At 41.7% G+C, this 26,328-nt stretch overlaps 1 protein-coding gene across 3 annotated transcripts in view; it reads left to right on the top strand.

The window, feature by feature from the left end:
• BRSK2 (BR serine/threonine kinase 2) overlaps nucleotides 1–26,328 on the top strand; it is a 296,293-nt gene that overhangs the window by 192,639 nt on the left and 77,326 nt on the right. For all 3 annotated transcript variants that reach the window (XM_042814965.1, XM_042814966.1, XM_042814964.1), the window contains exons 3-5: nucleotides 1,817–1,902; nucleotides 15,149–15,289; nucleotides 24,618–24,734. In XM_042814965.1, coding sequence (XP_042670899.1) covers nucleotides 1,817–1,902; nucleotides 15,149–15,289; nucleotides 24,618–24,734 — 344 coding nt within the window. The remainder of the gene's footprint in view (nucleotides 1–1,816; nucleotides 1,903–15,148; nucleotides 15,290–24,617; nucleotides 24,735–26,328) is intronic.

Here is a 26,328-nt window from a genome sequence, read left to right as displayed (position 1 = left end):
AAGTTTTTTTGAAGAGGAGGTAAAAATTACATAGACTAGCTCTCCTGCCATTTTTTTTCAGTGGAGTAGCTGTTCAGTTGAGGTCTATTCAGGTTGTTTCCTGTTTGTATGAGTGGCTTTCATCTGAGTGCTGGTCATGAGCCAGTTATGCCTACAGAGTTGTCAACATCAGGTGCTGTGTATCTCTGAATTCATACTATTTCTGAAAATGCTGTGTGCTGGTATGTTTACATGCTGATGCATGTACACAATTCCAGTAGAGCCTCCTGATACACTTCTCCTCATTTCTTTGTAGTAGCTGTTTCCAGAGATCACGAGTGTGGAGATGGCTCTCTCTTTTGAGTCTGCAGATCTCTTTGAAGGGATAAGACTGACACATGAAAAAGCACACTTTTCTCCATCCATACATAAGAAAAGCCAAGTGTGATGCTTTTGTGTGGTAGTATTGAGGAAGAGAGATCTGTGGTGATAGCCAGTGTGCCGGGAGATCCTCCTCCCCTTTTTATTGCTGGAAAACTAGTACTTTCTAATTTCCTGCTGAGCATCTTACTAGCACTCAAAGAAAGTTGCCTGTGTTCTGGTTTAGTAGAGGATGATATCTCAGGAAATTAAATGACATCAAGAACTAAGGCTATACTGAAACAAGTTCCTAATTATTTGTCTGAGCCCTGCTGAGGAAATGTTCAAGGATGCTTTTGTAGTTTGCTCATGTTTGGATTGTTAGGATAGCAACTTCAAGACAATCATTTATTTGAAGAACTGAAAAAAAAAAAGCCCTGTGTAGTTGTTCTTGTTTTTGTCTTTAGGGCATTGTCTTGGCTTTTTGGATTCCTGGAAATTTCTGTGTTGCTTAGACTGCATGCTGTTGCAGAGTTTATTTCAGTTATCTACAGACTCCACAGTGCTATGTTAACTCCCTTCAAGTTAGCCTAGGTCAAATCAGAGCAGTCACAGTGTGGCTTTGAGCAGCACTGAGCAATTTTGCTAGCAGCTGAGGAGCTGCTCTGACTTCATCTCTAATGAATACCCTTAGTAATTTCAAGTTAAAACCACACTGCAGTCATGGTAGGAATTTTGGGTAAGAGCAAGACTTGTGCTAATTACAGAGACTTAGTCACAACTTATTAACTCAGTGTTGAAGACACGCTCTTAGAAGTAGCTGCGCTTGGGCAGATTGGGAATTGAGAGAAAACAAGGTCTTACGCTTAAGGATCTGAACACCAAAGCTCCAGTAATTGGGTTTAATTTCTTATAGCACCTTGTACTTCTTATGTCACCTCTTTTATTTCTTTCTCTTTCTGTGCCTCAGTTCTGCAGCTCCAAAATAACAATGCTCTTCTGCCCTTCTTTTCTCCTACATACGATGCCAGTTCTTCAGGATGGGAATTTTCTCATGTCAATGGAGCATGCAGTGCGTAATGCAATGTGGCCACTCATGCACATGAGAGGTCAGAGAGCCCTGAGTGCCATGTCAGAGCTTCTGTACTTTGAGAGCATGTCAGGGCTTTGGGTAGTGAGGAAGCTGTAGCTTCAAATGCTCCTAGAGCTCCTGACACTGACTAATAGGTTTGGGACTCTTCTTTCAACTTCAAAATGTTGCCAGTTTTGCACTCCACTGCAGGGAGTGCTAAAACCACGTAATTTTTAAAAAATACTTTATTTAGTGCTAAATATTGCTGTAAGTTGAAGATTCCTATGCATATGAAGAGGAGTGGGAAATAGGTAAGTGGGAAGAGAATGTTATGATATATGATGCATTCCAATATCTAGCTTCTAATCTTCTGTATTTCTGTTTGTTGTTTGTTTTTTTTTCCAGGTGGAGCGGGAAATAGCCATCCTGAAGTTGATAGAGCATCCCCATGTTTTAAAGCTGCATGACGTTTACGAAAATAAAAAATATTTGTAGGTATTACTGGCTTTTGCCAGAGAAAGGGGAAGGGAAGGAGGAAGGATGGGAGGGAGAGGAGGGGTTTTGGACCTTGCTGGCATTTCCAAGAGCGGAGCATGGTGTATTTTCACTCTTATCTGGTGTCCATATCTGATACTTAAATGAGGAAGAAACAGTCCTTATTTTACTGGCTTTTCTCCTTTTCTTCTCTGTACTTTGCTTATATGCTGTTTCTTTTTCTACTTAAAATGGAGGAGAGAGAACAATGTTTTCTATCAAACAGCGAGAGGGGAGAAAGATTTGTACCTGTACTATAGGGAAACATTTGCAATCAAAACTATGACAGACTGTTAAGTGAATAATTTGGATATCTTCACTTGCCTAATAGTTTTCACTGGATCTCTTGATGCTTGCCAGCAATATTTTAAATATACTATCAACAACAATTTTTGTTTTTAAAGGCTACCGAAATGTCCTCATGGTTTTGCAGTGACAGTTAACTAGCAAAGCCTTCTTTTTTCAGATCATTTCAGTGCCAGGCAGGGGTGCTGTCCACAGACAGAGTCATTTTAGCTTGACAGGGCACTAGATATGTTGAATCTGTTGTCAAACAAACAGGCCATATTAATCTTGGCACAACAGGGAAAAAATCAATGCTCTCCAAATGGAAAAGGGCAAACCAGTAGGAAACTCAATGTTATTTTCATCTTTTTAGCAGGTTATTGCAAGTAGAAGAGAGTGTTTAAAAGAATCAAACAATTTTTAAAAACCAGCATCCTTCAGTGACCTCTCCACAATGTCACAATGCAAGAAGGGAATAACTGTTTACCCAAAGAAAGCGTTTTGAATGACAGCAACAATCCCTCGTGGACTTTTCAGCCAGCCTTCTTACTGGACCAGTGAATTCCTTTTCTAGGAAGTTTGGCTTCTGTGCCAAAAGGTTTGTTTAGTAGAGCAGTCAGTAATTTGTTTTGGATTCCCCATCCTCCTGTGGGGCAGAGCCTGCCATTGGCAGTGAAGTGGGGTTGCCAGAATGCATTCGTACAGGCACGTGGTGTAGGCTGGCTCAGATGCTCTCTGAGCTGCATACTGAGTGCTCTGTTCTCGGTGGCAAAAATGGTCATGACTCCATTAAGCCTTGTTTGCCCCAGCTGAAAACAGAGGCCCAGATCTGATGCAGTCTGCTCAGTGTGCAGGACACAGTTAGTACACATGAGGCTTACAGGCAGGATGTTCTCCTTTAGTCCTGAAAAGGAAGGATTGGTACCATTTGTAAGAGTACGTACCACTTTGTTCTGGTTTAAGAGAAGCTAACATCAGGCCATCGGCTTTCTTTTAGGTGAGAGAGAAGGTATATTCTTGTTTACTTCAATGTTCCATAATTTGGATGTACATGCACATAAACACATGGACACTAGCATAAACCCAGCTTGCAGCTTATGTTTTCCAGGTAAATGTATACTTGGTGAAAACAAGGTAGGAATTGTGGCGAAAACAAGGTAGGAATACATGAGGGACAACAACTTGAGGTGAGGAGATGGATTATAAAGGTACTGAAGCTTTCTACTTACTCTGAACACCTGCAAAGGCAATAGCTGAGCTAAGTAATCCTTCAGCCCTCCCAAAAGGCTTGGGGCATATTTTGCTCCAAGCCAACGAATATCTAGTGCTCAGAACAGTGGGAATAGTCTTACAGGAAGACTTCCAAAAATGACTGTATTTCTTGGTAGATATGCTATCGTCCTGATAAAAATCACCTTGTAAAGGGAAGCATCCCATATCTTTAACCTGTATCTGGAGTTCCTGGCTTCTAGATATGTGGGCCCCAAAGCAGGCTTTTTCAGTCACACAAAGTCATCTTTGTGCCATAGCTCCTGGTTCTGTAAGACTGAGCTGTCTGCCTCTACCCACAAAAGCACCGAATCCCTCTGCTGAAAGACACTGATTCTGTGAAACTGCCAGTGACTCCTAATTGTAATTCATTTTTTATTAGTCACTATTTTAAAGAAAGGGCATAATGCAGCGCTGCTGCCAAGCCTCCCTGTTTAAAATTAGAAACAGCCATAGCCTTGGATAAATCTAAGAAGTGGAAAAGAGTGCCTGTGTTAGGCTGAGATGTGTGTGGGATGAGAAGTGAGGATGCATGAACATTCCCAAATAAGGCACAGTGACCTCTGGTTCTCAGCAGCACCAAAAGAGGGATCGCTCTCTGATTGTGGCAGCGCCTTTCCATCATGCCTGCCGTTTCAACAGTAACGATAGTGGCATCGTTTCAGAGGAGCTTGTGAATTATGGGTGATATTTCGGATGCCAAAGACTAATCACGATGCATCACCGAGGAGTGTTTCCTCGATAAATGTTAATTTCACAAATCATGTTTGACTCTTGGTTTATGATTTAATTTGTGAAAAGGGGCTTTAGTTGAGTAGATTCCTAATGCATCCATGAATCAGGTTCCTTTTCCATAGTTTAACACTTTTACAGTTTAACACTATAAATGAGTTTTAAAAAATAATAACAAAGCTTCATTAGCATGTCTGTATTAACCTAGTAGTATTTTTCCATTTGTTTTTTGTTGTTTTGTTTTTTTTTAAATCAAGATGGTTGGGGAGATGGAGATGGTAATAAGCCCTAAGACTTTGAACTCTGTATTCTTCATTTTGAGTTGTCATACCTAACCATAAGGCTATGGACTAGAGTTCTACATACACAGGGCAAAATGGCACTCCACAGCAGCTCTCTGTATGTGTACCAATACACAATCCCAGATATACATTATGTTGGCTAAAATAGCATTATTGCACGTGGTTGGACTATCCTTATATTTGTTGTGAGATCTCTCTGACAGTCTTCAAGCAAGATTGGGTCCTCACAGTAGCAGATAATTTAAAAAGAGCTATAGGCAATCAGTACCTCCCTCTCTCCCAACAGATAATGTTAACAGCCTGGAAGTATGGTCAGGGGGATCACCTTTTGAAAGACAGAGAGTGAGGTAAAGCAGCCTGGTATCGGGTTAGCACAGAGTTCTTTAAGAAATTCTTTTGCTGATTCCTAGTGGGGAATGATCAAATGAGCCACCAGAATTTGAGTGTGCACCAATAATTATGACTAATCAAACTGAGATGGTCATATAGAAATGTGAATAAACTAAGGGAATAAGCAAAGTGACAACAAAATTGAGGTTTAGACATACTCAATGTGTGTTGTAGTGGAAACATCATACGGTTTCTGCATTGCACATAAACCACATGAAGTTGGGTGATAGTCCTCTTTCTTACTGTGCTATGTATATAGAAAAGGTCTATCCTGAATTAGCCCAAATGGTGTTATGTTTAGTGGAGAAAAAAGGAGTTCATACAATATTAACAGAACTACCAAGGTGAATGAGCCAGAGGTTCTTACTAACATGCAAAGACCTATCCTTCATGAGTGGCTCAGGTTTTTTCTAGGAAGCAATCCTATGTTTTATTTTTAGATCTCTGATACGTACATTTACTGTATCTTATACAGTAAACCCAACTTTTCTTTTGGTCTTATAAAAGAAATTGTCCTGCTGTTGAAGGAGCTGTTGGCATGGCAGTGTAAGTGCCATCATGCAGTCCAGAAGAGAAGGACCTTCCCTTTCTAAAGCAGATGTGTCAAAGTATTATAGTGAACTCTGGAGAAGTACTGTCAGGACTGGCATTATCTGTTTGATCTCATTTCATTATCTATTTAGTTTAAATTACAGGAGTTTTGGCAGAGAGCGGGAATAAGACAGAATAACGATGCACTGCTCTGTGCTCTTTTCTTTTTTGTACTTGCATTTCTCAATTCCCTTTCTATCAATATGGCAGTATATATACCTGTACATTTCTATTTACAGGTACATACAGATGTTTATATATCCATTTATTTATGTCCATGCATTTGTATATCTTTACACTTTGTTAATTTTCTGGGAACGTTTATTTTAATCTCTCTGGTGTCCAACTTATTCAGCATTTTAAGCAGAGAGAGTGCTTTGAGAGTCGACATCAGAATATTGGCATCGTCTCCTGTACTCTGAAATGCACTGTGCATTCATCAGCTCTTTTTCCAAGCACAACAGTTCCCCTTCATCATTCAGCAGCACAGTGCTAGCTCTGGGCAGGTGCCCAAGCCTCATTGCAATGTACACAACATGCCACCTCCTGATTTCAGAGGTGAAGGTGCTTCCCAGCGAGCCAGATAACAAAATTAAAATGTCCTCCTCCCTGTGCACAGCTCACATTCCTGGCTTAGACAAGACTGACTGCCAGCAGGAGTCAAAGACTAACAGCTCTGGTGGTGTCTGCAGAGGCATTCATGCTGCTGGTCCTTTTCTGCAAGGTTTTCCTGCAATTCTGTTCCTTTTTTCTTGAAAATTAATTGTGAGGATGCGAGAAACAGAAGAAAAAGGTTCTGCTTCTTCTTTTGTTATCAGCAGCACAGAACTTTGGCATTCAACCCACCCATGGGGAAAACTGAAAAAGGCAGAATGAAGGCTCAGGACATTGGGGTGGTTCCAAGGACTCAGCACTGAAAATCAATTTCTCAGTAGGCACACTTCTTGGTAATCTGGGTGTGGGGTATTGGATGCTGTGATTACAGGGAAGGAAAACAAAACATGATTGGAAGACAAAATGGTGTTTAATCTAGGCTGTGATGATAAATAAGAGAAATATTCATAACCAGCTACTTTGGTCTCTTTTCTGCTGCTGAAGAGCTTTAATCCTGTCTCAAACTCCAAGCACACACGGCTGAGGGCACAGCAGGCAGTGTTAGGAGCAGAGCCAGCTTGTGTGGGGCTGTGCATCGCAGTGGGCCTGGCAATGAGGAGGGGCCAAGGGGAGCAGATATGGGGGTGGTGCTTCAGCCTGCAGGGCGATGCCAGCCGGGCAGGGAGCTGGGTCTGCACAGCAGTAGGGTTGGTGGTTAATGCTACAGCTTGCACAGTGTGGCCTTAGCAAGATCTGCATGAAAACCTGACTGTGTTTTCTCCTCGTTGCCTGACAGTGTGTGTTTGTGTAGCTTGGGAGGAAACAGGCCCAGAGTGCTGCAGTTCTGTGACGTGAGTGAAGGTGGAAAGGAGATGCAACTCCACATCCATACTGAGTTGCCAAAATTCTCTGTCAGGCCTCAGCAGGTAACTTTGTGTGTATCTGAGCTTTGGGCATTAAAAGAAAGGCCATTTAGCTCTCAGAAGTAAAACCCTGGAGTGTATGGCCACTGGCAGACCTGCAGCAGTGAGGTGGTGAGTGCTGCCTCAGCTCCGCCCAAGCTGTGAGGAGCAGCTCTCTGGCGGCTCTCTGCCATCTCTTGTGCCCCACCAGGAGATGCTGCAGTGCTTTGGCACGTGTGGCTACACACCACCACAGCAGTGCTCAGACACCTTTCATCCCCCATAAATACCATGCAACAAACAACGGCATTAACTCTTCATGCCTCTCTTCCCTGCTTCAGAAAGCCTCAATCTCTTCATGTCCAAACTTAATTATCAGTCAGATAGAATCTCCACTCAAACAAGCAGATTGTAGTTAAACTTGCTTTTTTGGAAAAAAAAATTCTATTTTATGCACGTTTTCTTACAGATGAGGAAAAAATACAAGTAAAAATAAAGAGTTCCTGGCCCAGTTCCAAATTAGGGTTTAAAAATTCATGCCCGCCATAAGAATTTATAGAACTTCTGAATAATTTATAGGCTGCGCCAATAACAAGGGACTTAATATCTGATAGAGATTATTTAATCAATAGACAACAGTGCAGTGAAAAAGCTGTCAAAGAATTACAACATGTCAGTCAGAGCTGGGCAGCTTTTAACTCTTTCCCTGCTCTACCTATGTTGTTACGTATCTACACACCCGTGAGGATGTTTTGCAGAGTGGTTGGATGGGAGAGGAGTTGCCAGGGCTTGTTTTTTTAATTTTTCTTAAGACTTTTCTTTGGCAGTTTCTTCCTGGACGGATCACTTGCTGATTCACCACAGCTTTGAAATGTGATGAGTTTTCTAGCTCTTTGCAGAAAGCTGTAGGTATTTTCTCATGAATCATCTCCAGGGGATTTTGGGCTATGGTGAGGTGATTCAGACTTCATTGGGTTGGGTGATGATGCCTAGTGTATGTCATCTGTGGTGCAGCCCCTTTGGTTTGTGTATGATTTTGGGACTGGATTTTGTGAAATAGCTGAGGAGGTTTTTACATGTATGAACACCAATATATATGAGGACAGACAGAAACTAAAGATGTATCTATTTTTATAAGGGAGATTCCTAGCTGACTTATGTCACTAGCCTCAGTAATTGCTTAGATATCTGTATCAACTCCAAATTGTCTTAGTCCATTCCCTGGTCTATGTATTATTTTCATCATTTTCATATAATAATCAACTATAACATGATATGAAAAGAGTAGTTGAGCATCTCATCAGATGTGGTTATTTCATGAAGTTTCTTACCCATAGGCACTACATCACAAAGCAGTAAACTCTTGAGCAAAAATGAACCAGCAGGGATTCTGCTGATTTTCATTATCTTAGTGTGTATCTTGTCTTGTATAACTGCATTTGGGTTGTGCATCTTGCTGTAGTGCACGTCTGACATCATGCATCTTAAAAACTAGCCAGTGTTACATAAATACCCAGAGTAACTTTTGGCTTAGTAAAAGCCCTAGAACATTAACCAGTGGTGTCTAAATTCAGAAGACATATGTACTTTTAACTGAGGTTGTACATTATATGTACTAATATTGTACCATTTAATAAAAAATAATTATTAACTGCTTCCCTAACAGGCAGCTAATACATGCACTTCTAAACCAGCAAACATCTATTGCATCAAAATAAGGTGTCTGAATTGACTACCTTTCCTAGAGCATAAGACTTTCATTTTTGACATTTGTAGCACTTACCTGAAATACCTTGTGTTTACATATGAGCTTTCACTGAAAGAGCTCTATCCATTTAATGCTTTTATAGTAATGAATGTTTGTGTTGCCCCAGAGGTTCTAATTTGTCTAGCTGTGAATGTGTCACAAATTTTCTTCATATCTAATGCTAAGAAAACAGGATCTGCATTCCCACACAGGGATGCATAGTGATGGGCTGCTGTGGGCTATCCCATCTGGCAGGAATTTTAGTATTTCACACTATTCTTGCTACTGGTTAACAGCTAGCTTCCACAAATCAGGTTGTTTGTTGTTATTATTCTGCCACAGATATCTGGTAATGCATGGTCATGGTGTATTCTGTGCCAGATAGTCTTTCTCTGACATTGTTTCATCAAGTTTTGCTCAGAGCCAGCCTGTTTATTTTTTAAAGTCCTGCTTTAGAGATAGCATTTTGCTTCAGCAGGAGGTCTATGAGCTAGTCCTCAAAGCTCCCCAGGGCATGGGGAAGACACCCTTAAATAAAACACAGAGAGCTCACCAGAGGGGAGAGAGGAATTGTCACCAAAACTATTTCTGTGGCTGTTTTAAGTGGTGTCTTCGTTTGTAGTGTGATAGCAGGATAGCAACAAAAACAGTCTGACCATGAAAAAGACCTTACCATGCTGGGAATAGACAGCAAGGGGACAAAAAGAGTCTCTGCACCAGTCAGCTTGTAATCGCAAACACAAAACAGCTGCTGGAAGCCTTATGATGGGGAAGCCCAAGCTGTTGTCAAGCATCATGGCAAAGAGCTGTCTTCAGGGAAGGGCTGAAGACATAGTTCTGTGGTTAATGACAACAATGTCCTTTCGAGTGTAGAGAGTGCTGTAAAAGCACAGAATTGTTTGCCTGGAAAAGTAACAGATGGATGGTGGATCTGACTGTGGAAGTTGGTCAGAGGCAAAGGTCAACCTCAAAAAACTGAGGAAGAGAACCTAGACTGATGACAGGGAGAGGGCAGGAGGGACTTAGAAGTGAAGGCAGCTAGCTTGGGTTAGATAGAGTGTAAGAAAGGAGATAGTGAAGGCATGGAAGGAGTGGTCAAAATGGAAAGCTACGTACGTGGTAATGCAGTGATTATCTGACACCTATTTTGAATTGCTAACGGTGAGGCAAGAATATATCTAGATAAAAGAGGTGTTGATAAATTAATAGAGATACAACTTGTCTAGCTAAAATTGACAAGAATTTTTAGCTATTAATGATCTCAAATTGTGCCAGAGGAAGTTTAGATTGAATATTAGGAAGAATTTCTTCCTGGAGAGGGTGGTCAAGCATTGAGATGGCCTTTCCATGGAAATGATGGCATTCCCAAACCTGGAGGTACTTTAGAGAGGTGTGGACAAGGCACTAAGAAACAAGTTTCACTAAGGGTTTAATGATGGGACTTGATACGTCAGATTGATGATTGGACTTGATGTTCTTTTGTCTGACTGCCCTTCTGCTGCCATCTGTTGTATGGCAACAAAAAGTAACAGAATATTGGCAGGAAGGTTTAACTTGTAACATCATGCCACCAACATTTGCCTCTGATGTTGTGGTCGACATCATAAAATAGAAGGCATTACTTTCTCATCAATTCTTGTTTGAATCTGCAATAGGAAAATCATTATCTTAGATCTCTAATAAAGAAAACTTCTATAAGATATTAATATAACCAAGTTGCAGGAACTTGAAGAAGGCCTGAGTCAAAATTAGCACCCACACTGTAAGCCTGAATCATAATCAAATAAGCAGTGTTTCCTCTAGGGATAAAGGAAGAAGTGGGACAGAGTGATGAGGCAGAAATCTGTTTTAGCCTTGTTGTGTCTGAGCTAGTACTAGGACAACAGAAGACATTAGAGATAAAAATCAACATCTTAGTTTATTAAGGCAAAAAAAGAAGAAAATTGTACTCATTTTTTTAGCTGAAAGCCAAAATGTTGCAACTTTTTTGTGTGTGTTTTGGAACAAAAGCCACAGTTTTTGATCTTTTAACTACTGGTAATGGCATCACAAATCCTCACAGCTCTGACAGGTTGGTAGCATAGTTGGATATAACAAAAATATGATGGATTGTGTTTGTTTTGTTGAATTACTTTTAAATTTGTTGTTGATCATCAAGTATTTACTGACAGTTCCCAGGGAAAAATGGACCATCTGCTGTGTTTATAGGAGTCCTACTGACACACCGGATTTGGAAAAGACTAAAATGACTTGAAAGACCGTGTGTCAGGTGCATGAATGATGTGTCACTGATGGGCTGTGTGCTGTCATATCTCGTCATCTGCAGCATACAGGCAATCTGGGGTAATGAGGAGGAGAGGTGTAGTGCTTTTTTGTTAAGCTTCCACCCCAAGCTACTGAACAAGCTGTAGCCAACCATGGGGAGTCTGCTGGTTCCTAATATAGTCACAATCCGAGGGGCACGAGGGTGATTTAAGGCCGCTTTCTGCATATTCATCTTGGCTTACTCCATCTCTTTCACATACGGAAATCATCCCTCCTTTCCTATACTGTTTGGTTTCTGTTATTATTTGTTTATTGTTTGGGTAAAAGAGTAAATAAAGAGTAAATAAAGTGAAACAAAGAAACAAAGGAGTGTAGGCTCATTGCAGTGAAACAAGCAAGGAAGGAGTCAGGGTTATTCCTTTTCTAAGCTGCATGTATGTTTCTCGTATGATATGTACTAGATCATTTGGGTTTAGGAACTTGCTAGCTTTTACTGGGAAGGTGGTGATGCTAAGAGATGGATGGAAAAAATGGCAAAGGGAATAGTCAATGTTGCTGCACCCAATCTTTCTGCCCCTCTCCAACAGATGATATAATTCCTGCATTAAGCACTGAGCTCCTTTGTCTTGAAAGTCTGAAGTCTTGTCTCCTTGAAGCTTTGAATCTTCATCATAGATTTTTTTAATGTCTTGACTTGTACTAGGAGTGTGGAGGAATATCATACAAGACTCGGACCTTGTCTTTATGAAAGCAAGCTGTGACCTGAGAAAACTTTTACAAGCTCTTAATGAATCTATCTTACAAAGAAAATCCTTAATCAGTAATTTATTTTTTAACACCATGTGCACTTGGCTTCATATCAAGTAGCAGAAGGCTTTTGGTTTCTTGCTTTTCCAATGTCCTAGCAAGCAGAGAACTTGGTGGGGACAATATGATGCAGGAGGGGCAAGAGCCCACAGGGACTGAGCCCAGCTCTGATATTCGGTGGCTTTGTAACCCTGGGCAAGTTGCTTTCCTTAGGAGATTACTAATCTCAAGCTTGTCCCATGTGTAATGCAAGGATTAGCAAAGGTGATGTGTGGCCAGTGCATCCAAGAGGTGAGAGCTGTGTGATCTTACCTTGTGTCTTTTGTCCTGCTTTGCTCCTCTCAGTATTATCCAGCAGGAGGGGTGTGTGCCACCAGCCTTAACTTTCATTGAGCCTTCTTTGCAATGGCTGCCACGGAGCAGGGTTTTCTTTTTACATTTTTACAGTAGGATGACCAGTGCCATCAGTCTTACATAGGCATAATGTTCTTTCTTTCATTAGCTTTGTATGTTTGAAAAACACTTCTTGAAAGCCTTTCAGAATGTGTATGTTCTTTTATGGTGAGTATGTTACACATGTAAAGATACAGATACAGATCTATATGCATAGCATTTAGTGGGGATTGTGTAGCTGTATGATGGTAGAACTGGCACAACACTTGAAAGTGCTTAAACTCCTTTCTTTGGCCTATTTGGAAATCACATGTACTGCTCCTGTGCCATGTGATGTGCCGGTGCCACATTGGCTTGCACAGAGATGGAGGCAGGTGCAGAATGATGCCCTTGTTTAATCAAAAATCTCCTAGTTAGGGGCTATCCTAAAAAATAACCCATCATAGTGTAGGGAATAGGGTTGACGGGTGACCAGCTGCAAATTTGAGCTCAGAAGTGCTACATGCAGCATAACCACATGGTGCTTGTGGAACCATCCCTGCAGCATTTATTTCTTGCACTTGACCACTGGGGAATGTGTTTGTCGTCCTTCTCACTCCTGTCACGTTAGGGCTTTGTCAGATCAGAATACATCGTTGCTGTGCTTCTCTATGTCCCTTGACTTGTCAGAGGCACAAATCTTTTTCAGACGCTCTCCCCTGTTCACTTCCATTATTATATCTGGTGCTTCTGGGTGGCAAGCAGAAATGAATAACCTTGTAAATGCTCCCTGTCTTTCAATTTGTTTTATTTTCCGTACAACATGTCAGTGCATTTTTGTTGAGTGTTTTTAATAAGATGATGCTGATGAAAATAAATTGCTTTGCAGTTCCTGCTGTGGGTGACAGAAATGCTGGGTCTGTAATTTTCCAAAACTGTGCATTTGAAACAAGTGTAGAGGCTTTTCTGTATGTCTGTAACCACAACCATCCTCATGAAATCCCTTGCAGGAAAAAAAAAAAGCTATCAGTTTGAATTTTGGGGGCAAGATGCACTGCTGTATCCAGCTTCTGCTGGGCACAGTTAGAGAAGGAGATGTGAAGGAGAATTTTAGGACTGATTCCCTGGCACATTTGGGTCTGCTGCACGGGATATTCAGCCAAATCTGTCTCTAGTGTGAGAGGAAGAATGAGTTATGTAGCAAACCTTGTTGGAGTGTCTGTTAGCCAGGATTTGGGAAGTCAGGGCTGGAACTGGAAAATGTAAATGCCACAGTGCCCACGGCTTCTGCACATCAGCTTTCTTCTGACTGTTTCAGTGTCTTGCTGGAAAAGAGTAAGGCAGATAAATGGTTATCTCCCTGTTATCAGTCTGGTGAGTACCCATCTCCTCCAGGAGTGTAGGTAACCTAGCTGTTTCAAAGGTGTTTTTTGAGTCAAGATTCTTCTTGTTGCTCGCTTAAATGAAAAATTGTCAATATTGCCATATTTTCGTAACTTGTTTTTTATTTGGTTAAAAATGCAGAAACTATAGATACAATTCCCTAAAGTTTAGAAATTCATCTTGTGGTCTGCCTTTTTATGCTTTCATCCTACTTAGATAGCTATCAAGACAATGTTAATGTCCGTCCCTTGCTGCATTCTCTGCTGCATTTCTGGAAGGGAAGCACTTTCTGTTTTTGCTGGCTAGGATACAACACGTGGCTGATGCACAGTAGCTGCAGATGAACCAAGAGCTCAGGCCCCACTTCTGCAACTTGAAGGCTAATGCTGTTATTATTAAACCACTTTACTATTTTTACTACTTTATTTTCCATACACTCCATCAACTATTCCATCCGTTGGCGAACTTTGAAAACAGGAATTATCAAGCTCCCAATTTTATAAAACTTTTCTCCTCTTTCCGTTTCAGAGATTTTCCCTGAGATTACATTGCTCAAAGTACAGAAAAGGAAGTACCCAAGATCAATGTTTTTCACTGTCCTCTCAAATTTGAAAAGTTGGATTAATACTGGTAGTAAAGCTGGCTGACTGTAAAGTGAGGGTTCAGTTGATGGTGTTGTACTACTTCCTTAAGGAAATTATTAGGCTCTGTTAGGCAGCATTTACAGAGATTTGTGCTTAGTTTTCTTCTATTTTGCTGTCTTTCATCACATCCACTTACAGCAACAAGATGGTCCATCCATGGCAGGTCCTTTCCTTCCAGAAGATTTCACTTTTCTCTCTTTGATTGCCAGGAGTGCTGTATGAGGGCTGGGCTCTCCTCCCTCACTCCTAGGTTCCCACTGTGCCGCATTTATTCGCTCAGTGTCACATTCTTCACATGTGAGCTGGGGGAACAGCTGCTCCAGCAAATCACTGCTGTTGAGCAGCAAGAGCTGAAGCCTTTGTTTAGGCTGCACACATGTGGTTCTTTTGATCTTTTCTCGTAATTTAAACTATTCACCTTTTTCTGAACTCCCTGTAGTTTGTTGACATCTGTCTGGGTCCTGAGTGTCTAATGCAGAGCAGTACATGAGGACAGTTTTGCCAAAGCTATTTTATAAAGGATCTGCCAGCTTGGTTAAAAGACATGAGCCTTCCACAGTAGCTTTAAGAGCTGCCGTGAAAGCTTATACCCGATTCTTCTCTTCTTCCCCTTCTTGTCCTTTGGAGGCATTTCTGGCTTTTAGATTCTCACTCACTAGACTGTTGAACACCGAATGCAATAAATCAGTGAAATACTGACTTGTTTCAAGTCATTGGCTTCATTGGCTTGTATGAAATTTGCAGAAGAACCCTGTTAAAAAGTTTAAGTATTTTTTCTTTTAAAATTCTGATTCTCTTCATTTGTTTCCAGAAGTGTTCTGCTTGACCAAATGTAAAAACGTTTGTACACAGCTGTGTGTGAGAGGCTGGTATGATAGTGTACTTACAAATCCTGACTTTGTTGGTGTTTTTTTTTCTAGGTACTTGGTGCTAGAACACGTGTCAGGTGGGGAGCTCTTCGACTATCTTGTAAAAAAGGGAAGATTGACACCAAAAGAAGCCAGGAAGTTCTTCCGACAAATCATCTCTGCTTTAGACTTCTGCCATAGTCATTCAATATGGTGAGCACAGTCATTTCCAACAGGAATTACCTGTTACATAAACGCACATACTACAAGCATCTTACTTCCTGACACTGTTAAATAACCAATGTTGTAAAGCTGGAAAGGCATTGTGTAAAGTGCTGGTGTATTTTTAAATTCTTGGCTGTCAGTGGGAATGCATACCAGTCACAAACAGACTTTTCATGGAGAACATTATCTTTGGAAGAGAATTCATTCATAGGGTATGGTTTAATTAGGAAAACCAAAACCACCATGGAAAAGCTTTTTAATTTCCATCATTCTTTGGGGCACTTTCTAATAACTCAGAATTACAAACACTATTTCAGAATGAGTCCCTATAGAAACTTGGGACAGATACCAATGCAGCCAAGTCATTTTATGGCTTCCTTCAGTTTTTGGAAACCTGCTGGCTTTTGGCAACTTTGCCCAAGTCCCTTCTGGGCATTTGAGTCATTGTTGCCTTTAATTTCCTTTCCAGTAGGGAAGAATTTGCTTGATGTGTCTGGAATTTGTATTTACAAACTCCATCAGATGATTTTACCATGAAGTGTGGTTTAACCTGCTCGTTTGGGTGATGTTTTAAATTGGACCAGTTTCCACTTAATCTTCAGCAAGTTTAGCTAATGTAAATTTTACTGAAATCAGTTGTTATGGTGAGTCTGAGCACATGGTTTCTGTGCAGCTGCTGACCTGCTTATTTCTCGGAAATGCAGCTCCTTGCAGTAAGATTGGCTGGGGGAGACATTTACATTGTGTCTGTGCGGTTACTTCTTTGAAGCCACAGATCTCCCCTCTGCAGGAGGCTGCCGGCTGCTGTTAGATATTGCAGTAGCTGGGTTTGCATAATCACCCTGTGGATACTTCTCAATAACAATAACAATACAGTGATTTCTGTAACCCCAGTTTTGTGCTGAGAACTCACATACCAAATATCTGCAGCATAAATGGTATCTATGTGTGCTGGGCAGTGTAAACACTGCTGGGTTGAATACATAGATGGCTCTGTTCACTGCATGGCTTCACACTTAGGAATCTGATCCAAGAAGCCTCAAATAATGTTTAAGTACAACTGAAAAGAAATTATGTATTCTTTCGAATGAATATTCCAGAGAAATATGATTCACAACTGGGACAGAAGTTTCTATGAAAGCATTCACATCAGTCCTTTGGGCTTTTGTTGGATGCCTTGTGACATGTCTGAGTAATAAACTCAGCGAGGCTCGTGGTGAGGCTGTCAACATGACAGACAAGCATTTCTGCAGGTTTAAGGATATGTGGAATTTCCAAGGCAGAGTGCATGTCTCTCTTGAGGAATCCATTTTCCTCTGTTAAACATATTGGATTGTAGGCAGTAGTCTTGTTTAGAAGTAAATCCCCTGTCTCCTTGCCAGCTCCCACTCTACTAACATCTACTGCTGAATAAGCTAGCTAGTAAATCATAAGCTCTCCTTCCCTCCCGGTCACTCTGAGACTTGTGTGGCTGGTGTTATACTAGACTCTGTGTGAGATTCTGAGCAGTTATCATAAACCCTTTTTGAGAATCAGAGCATGTATAAATACATTTCTGTGCATCTGTGTGAATATAAAAGTTAATGTGCTTTCCTAAGCAATGAAGCCTGACCTTGTCCTGTCGTGGGGCAGTGAAATGACAAATCATCTCATCAGCCAGGTTATCCAGTTATGACCACGTTGAAAAATGAAGGCTTCTGCTTTGGTTAATGACTAAATGTGTGTGCCTCTAACTCACTGGCAGCATGGATTGATAGCCTGGTGTCCCTAGACCCATATCATTGTCCGATCTTCTTCCAATACCTCCCAAAACACAGAGAAGCGTCTGTGGCTTGCTTTTACAGCAGTATGTAGCCACATTCAGCTTTCACTGTTCAAAATGTATTGATGCATCGAGATTCATGGATCAAAAAATCAGAAGGGATTCCCCCAGTGCTGCCATCAATAAATTGCTTCTGCTGCTATGGTATGGAGAAATCACCTGTGTCTGAGAAGGTATCTTCAAACGAGCAGCTCAGACAAGGAAGCAAAATAGGCTTGGAGCTTGAACGTGCTTTCATGGCTTCGTGTTGTTTTTATAAAAGTAGGAACTTTCCATTATTACGTAGGTTGCTCTGAAAGTAATGCCTCTTATTTATTTCCATGGAACCTACGACAGTTACAAATAGCACAATAACACTACTTGATAGAGCAGACTTTCAGCTACAAAATGCTATTTTTCACCAAAATCACCATCATTAGCTATGTATTTTTGTCAGTAATAAGCAAGAGCCAGATACTAGCTCATAAAAATCTGCACCAGCAGAAGTGACCCACTGTTTCACAGCTGTTATTATGGCACCATTGCTAGGAAAATGTTGCCCATGCAGTCCGGCTTTCACTGTGCTCACATCCACTGGTTGGTCTCCATAAATATTTAAGTGTCAATGAACGTCACTGGGTGCCATTTTTTTTCTGCATAGTGGAATGCAGTGATTCATCTTTTCCTCATCTGCACTTCCACATCAGATGCCATTCTGTCACACCGCCCCTTTGCTGCCATCTGTTGCATGGCAACAACATGTAATGAAATTTTGGTGGAAGGTTCAACCTCTACTGCCATACCACCAACATCCACCCTTGATGTCGTGGGCCGACATAATAACATAGAGGCATTGCTTTCAGTGCAGTCCTCGTATTTTATTTAGTGGAAACTAAGAGCAAAGATTTGAGGTATCTCACCCTGAGGCGCAGTCACAGAGTTTGATGGTGTGCTTACCTGTGGGGAAGAAGCTCTCAGATAATGTACTTCTCAGTTCTGTAAGGGCTTCCCTTGCTGTGCTAGGGACCCTTTTATGAAAAGCAGGTGCTGTGCAGAGGTGTTGTATGTGATCCTGCAAACAGCGTATCTGTGTTACTCTGGTGCTTTGCCTGAGCTAGCAAGCAGAATGGTGAGCTCAGTGATGCAGCAGCATTGCTCCTGCTTCCAGCTCTGTGCTAGTTCTGAGGGCTCTGTGTTGTGCTGCAGCACACAGATGTGCTCAGAAGTGATGCAAGAAATGGAAGAGTAACCTGGAGTCCCTTGGACATAAGACCTTGTTAGCTAGGACAGAGGTTTGGATGTAACTAACGATTTTTTCCTAAGCTACCAAAGAATGGGTGTCTTCTCTCTTACGTCAGTACCTTTAAGATGTCTGGGCTGGATGCTGCGAATCAGTAATCCTTTTGCGTATCTTGCATCCATAGTGTGGGAGAGCTCTCAGCTAATTCAGCACCACCTATAATTACTGTAAAACAGTGTAGGAGCAAATACTGGGGTAGGTCGCAAATCCTTGCTTTCCTCAGGAAGAGGCTCTTATTTGCAGCAAGGGAATGCTGCAGCACGGGAGGAGGTGGGAGCCGGGCAGAGCGAGCTGGCGGGTGCCGCATTGGCTGGGGGTGACATCACCACCGAAAGCTGGGATTGGCCACGTCCTTATTTTGTGTGTTGGGTTTGTGCTTTGGTCAAGCTCATATTTGGTGTCTGTATCTCACAAGCTGACAAATAAAAATATGATTACAGAAAATGCCCCGTGGCAAACCTTATTACGGCTTCAGAGATAACAGATAATGCCAATTACTGCACAGGGCAGTGGTGACATTGAGAGGAAATTCCCTGCGGTAATGAGCAGCGAGATGATTATTTCATTTTATTTTTATTTTGGTAGGGTTTCATTTTGTGTTATGTTTTTTTTTGTGTGTTTTTTTTTTTTTTTCATAGCATGCACAGGAGGGGTTAAGGCAGTTTCTTTATGAATATTGATAAATGACAATTATGAGGTCCCTTTCTCCTTTTATTGCCTGGGGCTGTGCCTGCTTGAGTACGCACGAGGATCTTGCTGAAGTGTGTCTGTGTGTGTGTGCATAGGCATGGGGGTGTGTGACTTAGAGGGTTAAGGCAATGAATAAAGAGCTTTGTTTGGCCTCGCCTTGTGTTCTTGCAATCGGTGCAGGGGGGAAATGGCTCCTTATAAAACAGAGCTTTGAGATTTCACAGCAGTGGTGCTAAAATCTCTCATATATTACTGCAGGCAGAAGCTGCAGAGCACTGTCAGTAGAGGAAACACGCTTTTACAAAGAAATCTGGGGTGCCTTCAAGAAGCAGAGAAAGCCAAAGAATGCCAGGTGCCATGAGTAACCTGTCCTGTTAGGTAGTACCACGTTCCTAGTGACTCCTGCTTTGACTTGCTTCTTTTATAAGGAGGATGCAGAGACGTGTGTCCACAGCTGGACACTTTGAAAATATGACCCAAAGCCTCCAAATGTGAAAGTGGGCTTGAAACCGTGGAATTTCATAATGTTGATTTCTGGTATTTCTTCTGGGGGTCTTTGAGTCTTTAGATTTTGAAGTTTTCTTTTAGACCTTCAAATTAGAAATGTACCTTCTTCTCTTGATGAGAGCTGAGATTTGCCAATCTTTGCCTGAATCCAGGAGCTGCATATCTAGGACTGAGACTCAGTTTAAACAGTGAGGAATTTAAACATTTTCCTTGCACAAAAAACTGGAGAAATAACATTAAGCACAGCAGCTGCAATGTCAAAAACAGTTACCAGCTCTGCTAAAGTCAGAGGATATGTATTTTCCTAAGTTTATTTATTTACATAAGCCACTGGAAACTCGAAAATGGCATAGTCTCAGTGTAAGCATAACCAGGTAGCATTCTTTGCAAGTGCATTCATGGTGATCAGACTTGACAGTCTGTGCTGTCTCTGGAATACAGGAACATATGTTTTGAGGCAAGGTTTTTAGGGAGGGGCAGTATATATTAATGCATCACTAGAAATAATCATACTAAAACCAGACAAGGTTTCAGGCATTCAAGCACTTCTTCAGGATTGCTGATATGTTTAGAGATCATGTCCTTTTTCCTAGCTGTATTTGCTTGTTCTGCAGGATTCTGTGAAATATTACTAAATTTGAGTGTAGCAACCATGACTCTTAAACAGAGATCCTCTGTAGGTAGATGCCAGTTATGCATTTGGATCTTATTTGCAGAAGCAAGAGAAAATAAGACAAAGGGCTTTTTCTGATTATGAAAATTAAAAATCTTGCTTCTCATACTAGTAACACTGATAAATTATTTGCATCACATCAGGCTTCTGCTAAGCACTTTTAAGAGGCATACTGCAGAACAATGATTCTGTGGTCGGGCCCTTCTGGGATTTTGGGGTCAGTAAGAAAAGCATTTGCAAAGTAGCCAACAATTTGATTAGTACAAATGACCTGCAACTACACCAATTAAGAGGTTTCTTGGATTAGAAATCTATGACCTGCAATGAGTTGTCATAGAAACTGATAGGAATATTTCAGCACAAAAAAATCACTTTAAAATAATGGGTTGGTTCATCATCTTGTGCCAAGTGACATAGTTTCCTTGAATCCAAGATCTTAAATCTGTCTCTACACCCAAAATCTTCTGCCAACCCTGGGTGACAGGGAGAGGCTGGCTGCTTTAGTTCCATTTTTAACCATGCAATTGTCTGCAGTACAACTCTAGGGACGTTCCCAGAGCAGGAGAACAGGCTAAGAGAGGCAATGGAGGGAGCTGAAGGAGCTGGCTGGATAGCATCACTGGGAGTGACCAGATAGAAACTTGGCCAGTGTGTGTGTGTGAAGCTGGAACACACTAATGAATGTGCAGGCCTTTCATTTTCTCTGCACCATCTCGGAGGATTGTGCCTATTTCCTTGGGACCCTTTTTTCAGACCTCCATCTCTTTCTCTCTCCCCATCCTCATCTTGTGCTGTGATGGAATTGTAAAGCCTGTGTTATGCTCAGTAAAAGAGAGATGTTGCAGAGAGCCTGACAGTGTCATAGCTTATTTAATGGCTCCCTTTCATTCCCACAATGTCCCTTCAAATGCCTGCTGCATGCATGCAAGCTCGTGGAGCTGACTTCTTACTCCATTGTCTGGGGTGAGGAGCTGTGGGCAGTCTGTGACCACCCTGGCTCAGGATTTCAGTGACTTCTGCAGGGCTGCATTTCCCTTTCAGATTCTTTTTCAGCATACATAGGGCTCAAGTGGAATGTTGGCCATGTTGTCACAAAATAAGTTGCTCTCTTCTATTCTGATTTACCAGCTGTGTGCTAAGCCCCTACAGCTTTAGAGTCTTTAGAACAACCAAAAGTCCTCTATTTCACCTGCAGAGAGAGGAGTTGATGTGGTCATATAAGACATAGAGAGCCAGAGAGACCAGCTGGAGTGGGACCAAGTTAAAATGCATTTACTCTGCAATGTTCCATTAATGCCAAGTAATTACCACATACAGTGGGATTTTTGTTTTGTTTAGTTTCATTTTGGCACAAGAGAATTCTTTCCAAACATGAATGCATAAGGCCATCCAGGCAGATAGGCTCCTAGGTAAATTATAACAAACCTTCCCTATTCCCATATGTTCCTCTCCCTTCCTTCTGGCACTTGGAAACTGGCAGTATAAAGATGGGAAATGCAAATGCAGGGAGGAAAGTTTGTTCGCAGTGGCAGTGATGCTGCTTCTGCCGCTCCGGTGCTGGCTCTTGGCCTCACTGCTATCCCCAGGATGGTCCCCAGATTCTAAGATTCTAAGTGCTCCAAAGATAGAAAGCAGGGATGTGTTCCAGCTAGAAGCTGGGGCATAAAATTCTCTTTGGTTGAGCTTGCAAGCATTGCCTGATCCCATGGGCACCCTGATTACTGAGAGAAGTGCTGCTGCAATGCAAAAAAAGAAATACTCATGCTGCCATGACGTTCCTGAGCTCACCATCCATACCTGGCACTAGGGTCTGTGTTACAAGAGAAATGGGAAGGGTCAGGGAGTGACATAATTGCCCAGTGGCATTCTTGTTTGGGGCCCAGTCAACAATAAATGTATCAATTCTTGACAGAGTCCACATTCTGTTCTGCTGATTGGGCTGTAGTGAAGAGAACAAAATTATTCTGGATTTATTTTGGTGTTTAGAGCAAAAAAAAACACAAAAAACCATGAAGGTCTACTGCCACCTCAAATTTCATATATGCTACCCCACTATCCTTAGTCCCACATATACTGAAGGAGGGCAACGTAAGGCTTTCAAAATGCTCTCTGTGAGGTGAGTCAGGACCTCTACCTAAAGACTACCATCAGGTCAGGTTGGTTGATCATTCAGGTAAAAGCATTGTACAGCACAAGGTGAAGCTCACTGGACGTCTTACATGTGGATGATGGCACCCTCCATCCCCTGTCTTACTGTGGCTTTACCAAAAAAAAAACCAAACCAAAACAAAACAAAAAAAAAACCCAAGAATTTTATTTTTGCCACTTTACGGGAACTTTATTTTTTCTAGTTGGTTCTCCCTTAAACTCAAGTCTGAAAGTGCCTGTGTTGTGGATACCAGCTGATGAGAAGACAGGATGAAATGGTGAAGAGACTTGTTTCCCCTGGTGAATAATATATTCTTTATCAAAGGTGTCATCCCTTTGCTTTCACTGCCTCTGAGTAATCTGGGAGTGAGGCTGGCTCAGAACTCACATGCTTTATGCTCCGGCCAGAGCTTGAGGCGAGTCTGCTGAGACTGCTGGCTCTGAGGCATAGAAGGGTAATGTTTGAACATCTTTTGCTGTGGCTGTTCTCCTGAATGAATGTGAGATGTTTTGTAATGAACATACATCCAGTTTGGAGAAATGCTGTGTTCAGATCATGTTGTACCTTAATCGCTGGATTTCCTAGCTCATGTCAAAAGCAGGATCCTTAGTGGCCATTTTAAATGTCCTTAATGACAATCATAAGGCTCAGTGATAAGGTAAATAGCCAGTATCTGTTTTGAATGTGTGCTGTTTTGCTGGAAGTCTCCTCTAGAAATATCTATTACACTCCCGAAGTATCCTATTACAGCATATTCTGGTTATGTATTGAGTTAGCCTGCATTATTTACAAGTTGTGTCTAATTGATCATTCCAGACTTCTGTAAAGATCAGAGATCATTTCCAAGACGTTGTCAAGCTCTATATGTTTCTCTGGGGGGGCAGAGACCAACCTCCTTTACAGGTGGATAGGGGTATAATTACAATTGCATCCATGAGCAGCGCTAGAGGGGCATTGTAAGAATGAAGATGGCATGAAGCTAAGGCTGAGCTCTGTTATGGCTGTTGCTGGATTAGATTATGTTAATGCTGGGTCTTCAATTTTTTGGGCAGGTAACTTTTTCTTGAACCGTTGTAGCAAATGGCTGTTATTTGCCTGACATTCATGCATGTTGTCAATTGGCCATTTCCAGCAGGTTTGTGTTCTAACAGGGCACCTGAACTGACTGTTCTGCCTTGAAGATTTTTTTCTCAGGGTTGCAGCTTGTATCAGCAGGACATCAAAGATACACACTTTGCTTTCTTATAAGTAAAGACAAATGAAGAGAGCTTCTTCAGCCTGCCTAGAATCCTTCTCTCATCTCTGTGGCTCTTCAAGGGCTGCAAATAAAAAGGCAAAAAGTCATCTCAATTTTAGTACAGGGTTTTTGGTTTGGGGTATAAAATCAAGTAGATCTAACAGTTGTACAGAAGTACTTGAGTACTGAGAAACAGGTGGATGTGCATAGTGTTGCTGTCTGCAGGTAATGAAAATGAGTAAATTAGTCAGTATACATTTTCTTTGATTTAAAACAGGAGTTACTGTCCTGAACGTCATGACTGCCTGCTCATTCCCACATTGCCAAATAATAAAAGAACTGAGCTTTGCTGGAAGGAAGGGAGTGGAATCCTTCTCTTCTTTCCTGTTGCTAATGCTCTCAGTTAAAAGCAGTGCTGGGTTCAAGGCTTTCTCCATTGGAGCTAGCTGCCCAAAATGTTTTCAAATGCTTATGTAAATGACCCTTAATAGGAGCTTTTTGCTGTAGTGTTTGCACCAAATACATTTGTTTGTTTGCTTGTTTTCCCCCAAGACTTCACTAATACTATTTACTGTTAAAGAAATACACTGATGGCATCCACTCTCGCCTTAAGAAGCTGGCATTTGATGGAGTATGTCAGCCTTAAATCTAAACCGAAAATTTCCTCCTGCCAATTTCCCTCAGTCTCCCCCTCAGATTGTGTTGATATTGTTCATTTTCTATACGGACAGTGAAGGCTCAAACATCAGGAGTGGGCACCCCATCATTTGAGGGTGGGCTAGAGTGCTGCAGAGGCCAGATTTTAGGTGTGTGTGGTCTCCTAATCTGGAAGAGAGAAAGAATGACATCAATTAAAATGTAGTAGGTTGGATGCTATGCTGGATTAAAAAAAATACAGGCCTTGGAATGGCAAAGCTGTTGTGGATAATTTAACTTGCATTTTGATCTTTTCTTTACAGCCACAGGGACTTAAAACCAGAAAACCTACTGCTGGATGAAAAGAACAATATCCGGATAGCAGACTTTGGAATGGCATCGCTGCAGGTTGGGGACAGCTTGTTAGAAACCAGTTGTGGGTGAGTGTCTCAGCATATTGCAAGTAGACAGTGACGGATTTCAGACGTAGAAAATGTCAGTAGCAGGGGGTTTGAGCAGACTTGTGCATCGTTATTTCCTAGCAAGTTAGTAAATTTTTAAAATGTATACAGTGCATAAAATAGCTAAAATAAGGTTTTTTTAAAGTGCTTTGCAATGAAAAGCAGGCCTCTGTAGGTGTCACATATGGATAGAAATACCAAGGCTTTCAAGTTTGGACTCATCTGCCTAGGCTTGTGTTTGCTTTCACTGGACATGTGATATTTGGAAAATGAAAGCAGTGGTGTAACCTGTTTTATGAATAGGCTTTAAAATATTAGGAGTTGAGAAAATAAGGGAATCTATGGCGTCTGAAATGGAATTTGTGTGTTCTGTTCAGGCTGCCTGCTTGCAGCTCTTTCTGTTTATGCTTCACTCTGCTTCATTTCGACTCACATCCGGAATTGATAGGGAGGCAGCAGAGGGTCCTTTGCAATTACAGGCAGGGCATGAACACAGATACAAAAGAGACTGCTTGGAGGAATATCACAGGGACAATAAAAACATTTCCATGTTAATTCAGTTGCCAGCAGGAGCTTTCCAGGAATTTGCAAAGGAGCCAGCAATAAGCCCAACAGCTGAGTGAAGACCTGGTGCCTGACTAGGGCAGGAGGAGCATTTCAGGAGCAATACCCTCTGATCACTATTATCTCTAGGGATACCACAGGCACCGTGGTCCCCCAAAGCCATGACACTGTGCTGTGCTGACTGCAGTGTGCTGCTGCAGTGAGCTGTGGCAAGGGCATCGGCTGCATCGAGCTGCTGCAGCCTGGCACCACTATGCCAGCTTTTAGCTGTGTATCAATTTGTTACAACAGCAAGCTCAGCAGCTGGAGTTGCAGAAAGTACCAGCAGTTCTGTGTCTCCTTCCATACACACCTACTCTTCCTGGCCTTTGGCAGTGAAAATCTTTCAACTGCAGCTCATCTCAGTCCTCAGGCTGCTACAGTCCGTGTCTTTTCATTCTGTGCCCTGAGGCAAGACAATTCAGAGTGGACATGGAGCCATACCAGCTCCCTTTATACCACATCTACTGCCTCTCAGTCCTGAGCTGCACAGCTTTGCGTTCCAAGTTTTTAATAATAAATTGCAAAATTGTTTGAAGCTGATGATGTGATTGAATGGTGGTTGATGACTACACTGAGATGCACTGAGATGTCTGTGTGAAGATTTGACCTCTTACCAGCGCAGATGAGAAACAAGGAGCTGTGAGTCTGCACATCTGCTGCTTGCAGCTGCTTTCAAACCTCCCCTCTAGACTAAGAAACAAAGTCTTCACTGCAGTTATCACAAAGGATCTCTGCTCTCTGCAGAAAATTTTCTCCCTCCATTCTGTGTAAAACAGAACAACAAAAGTATAAAAACCAATTCAATCTCACATCACCCTGAAGGATTTTTCAAACTCCTTGGGAACCTCTCGGTAGGCTCCCTGTTCATGTTAGAAGCAGTCTGTGTCATCCAGGTCTAGAGTCTCAAAGGGAGATTTCCTGTGCATAAGCAGTGCTGGAATTCAGGCCTCCATGTTTCAAGCAGAGC

This window comes from Centrocercus urophasianus, unplaced genomic scaffold (assembly GCF_019232065.1).
Source record: "Centrocercus urophasianus isolate 14NV4802_14NV808 unplaced genomic scaffold, USGS_Curo_1.0 seq_14, whole genome shotgun sequence".
Lineage (NCBI taxonomy): Eukaryota > Metazoa > Chordata > Aves > Galliformes > Phasianidae > Centrocercus > Centrocercus urophasianus.
Note: the sequence above shows the minus strand (reverse complement) of the source record. Positions and strands in the feature narration are given on the sequence as shown.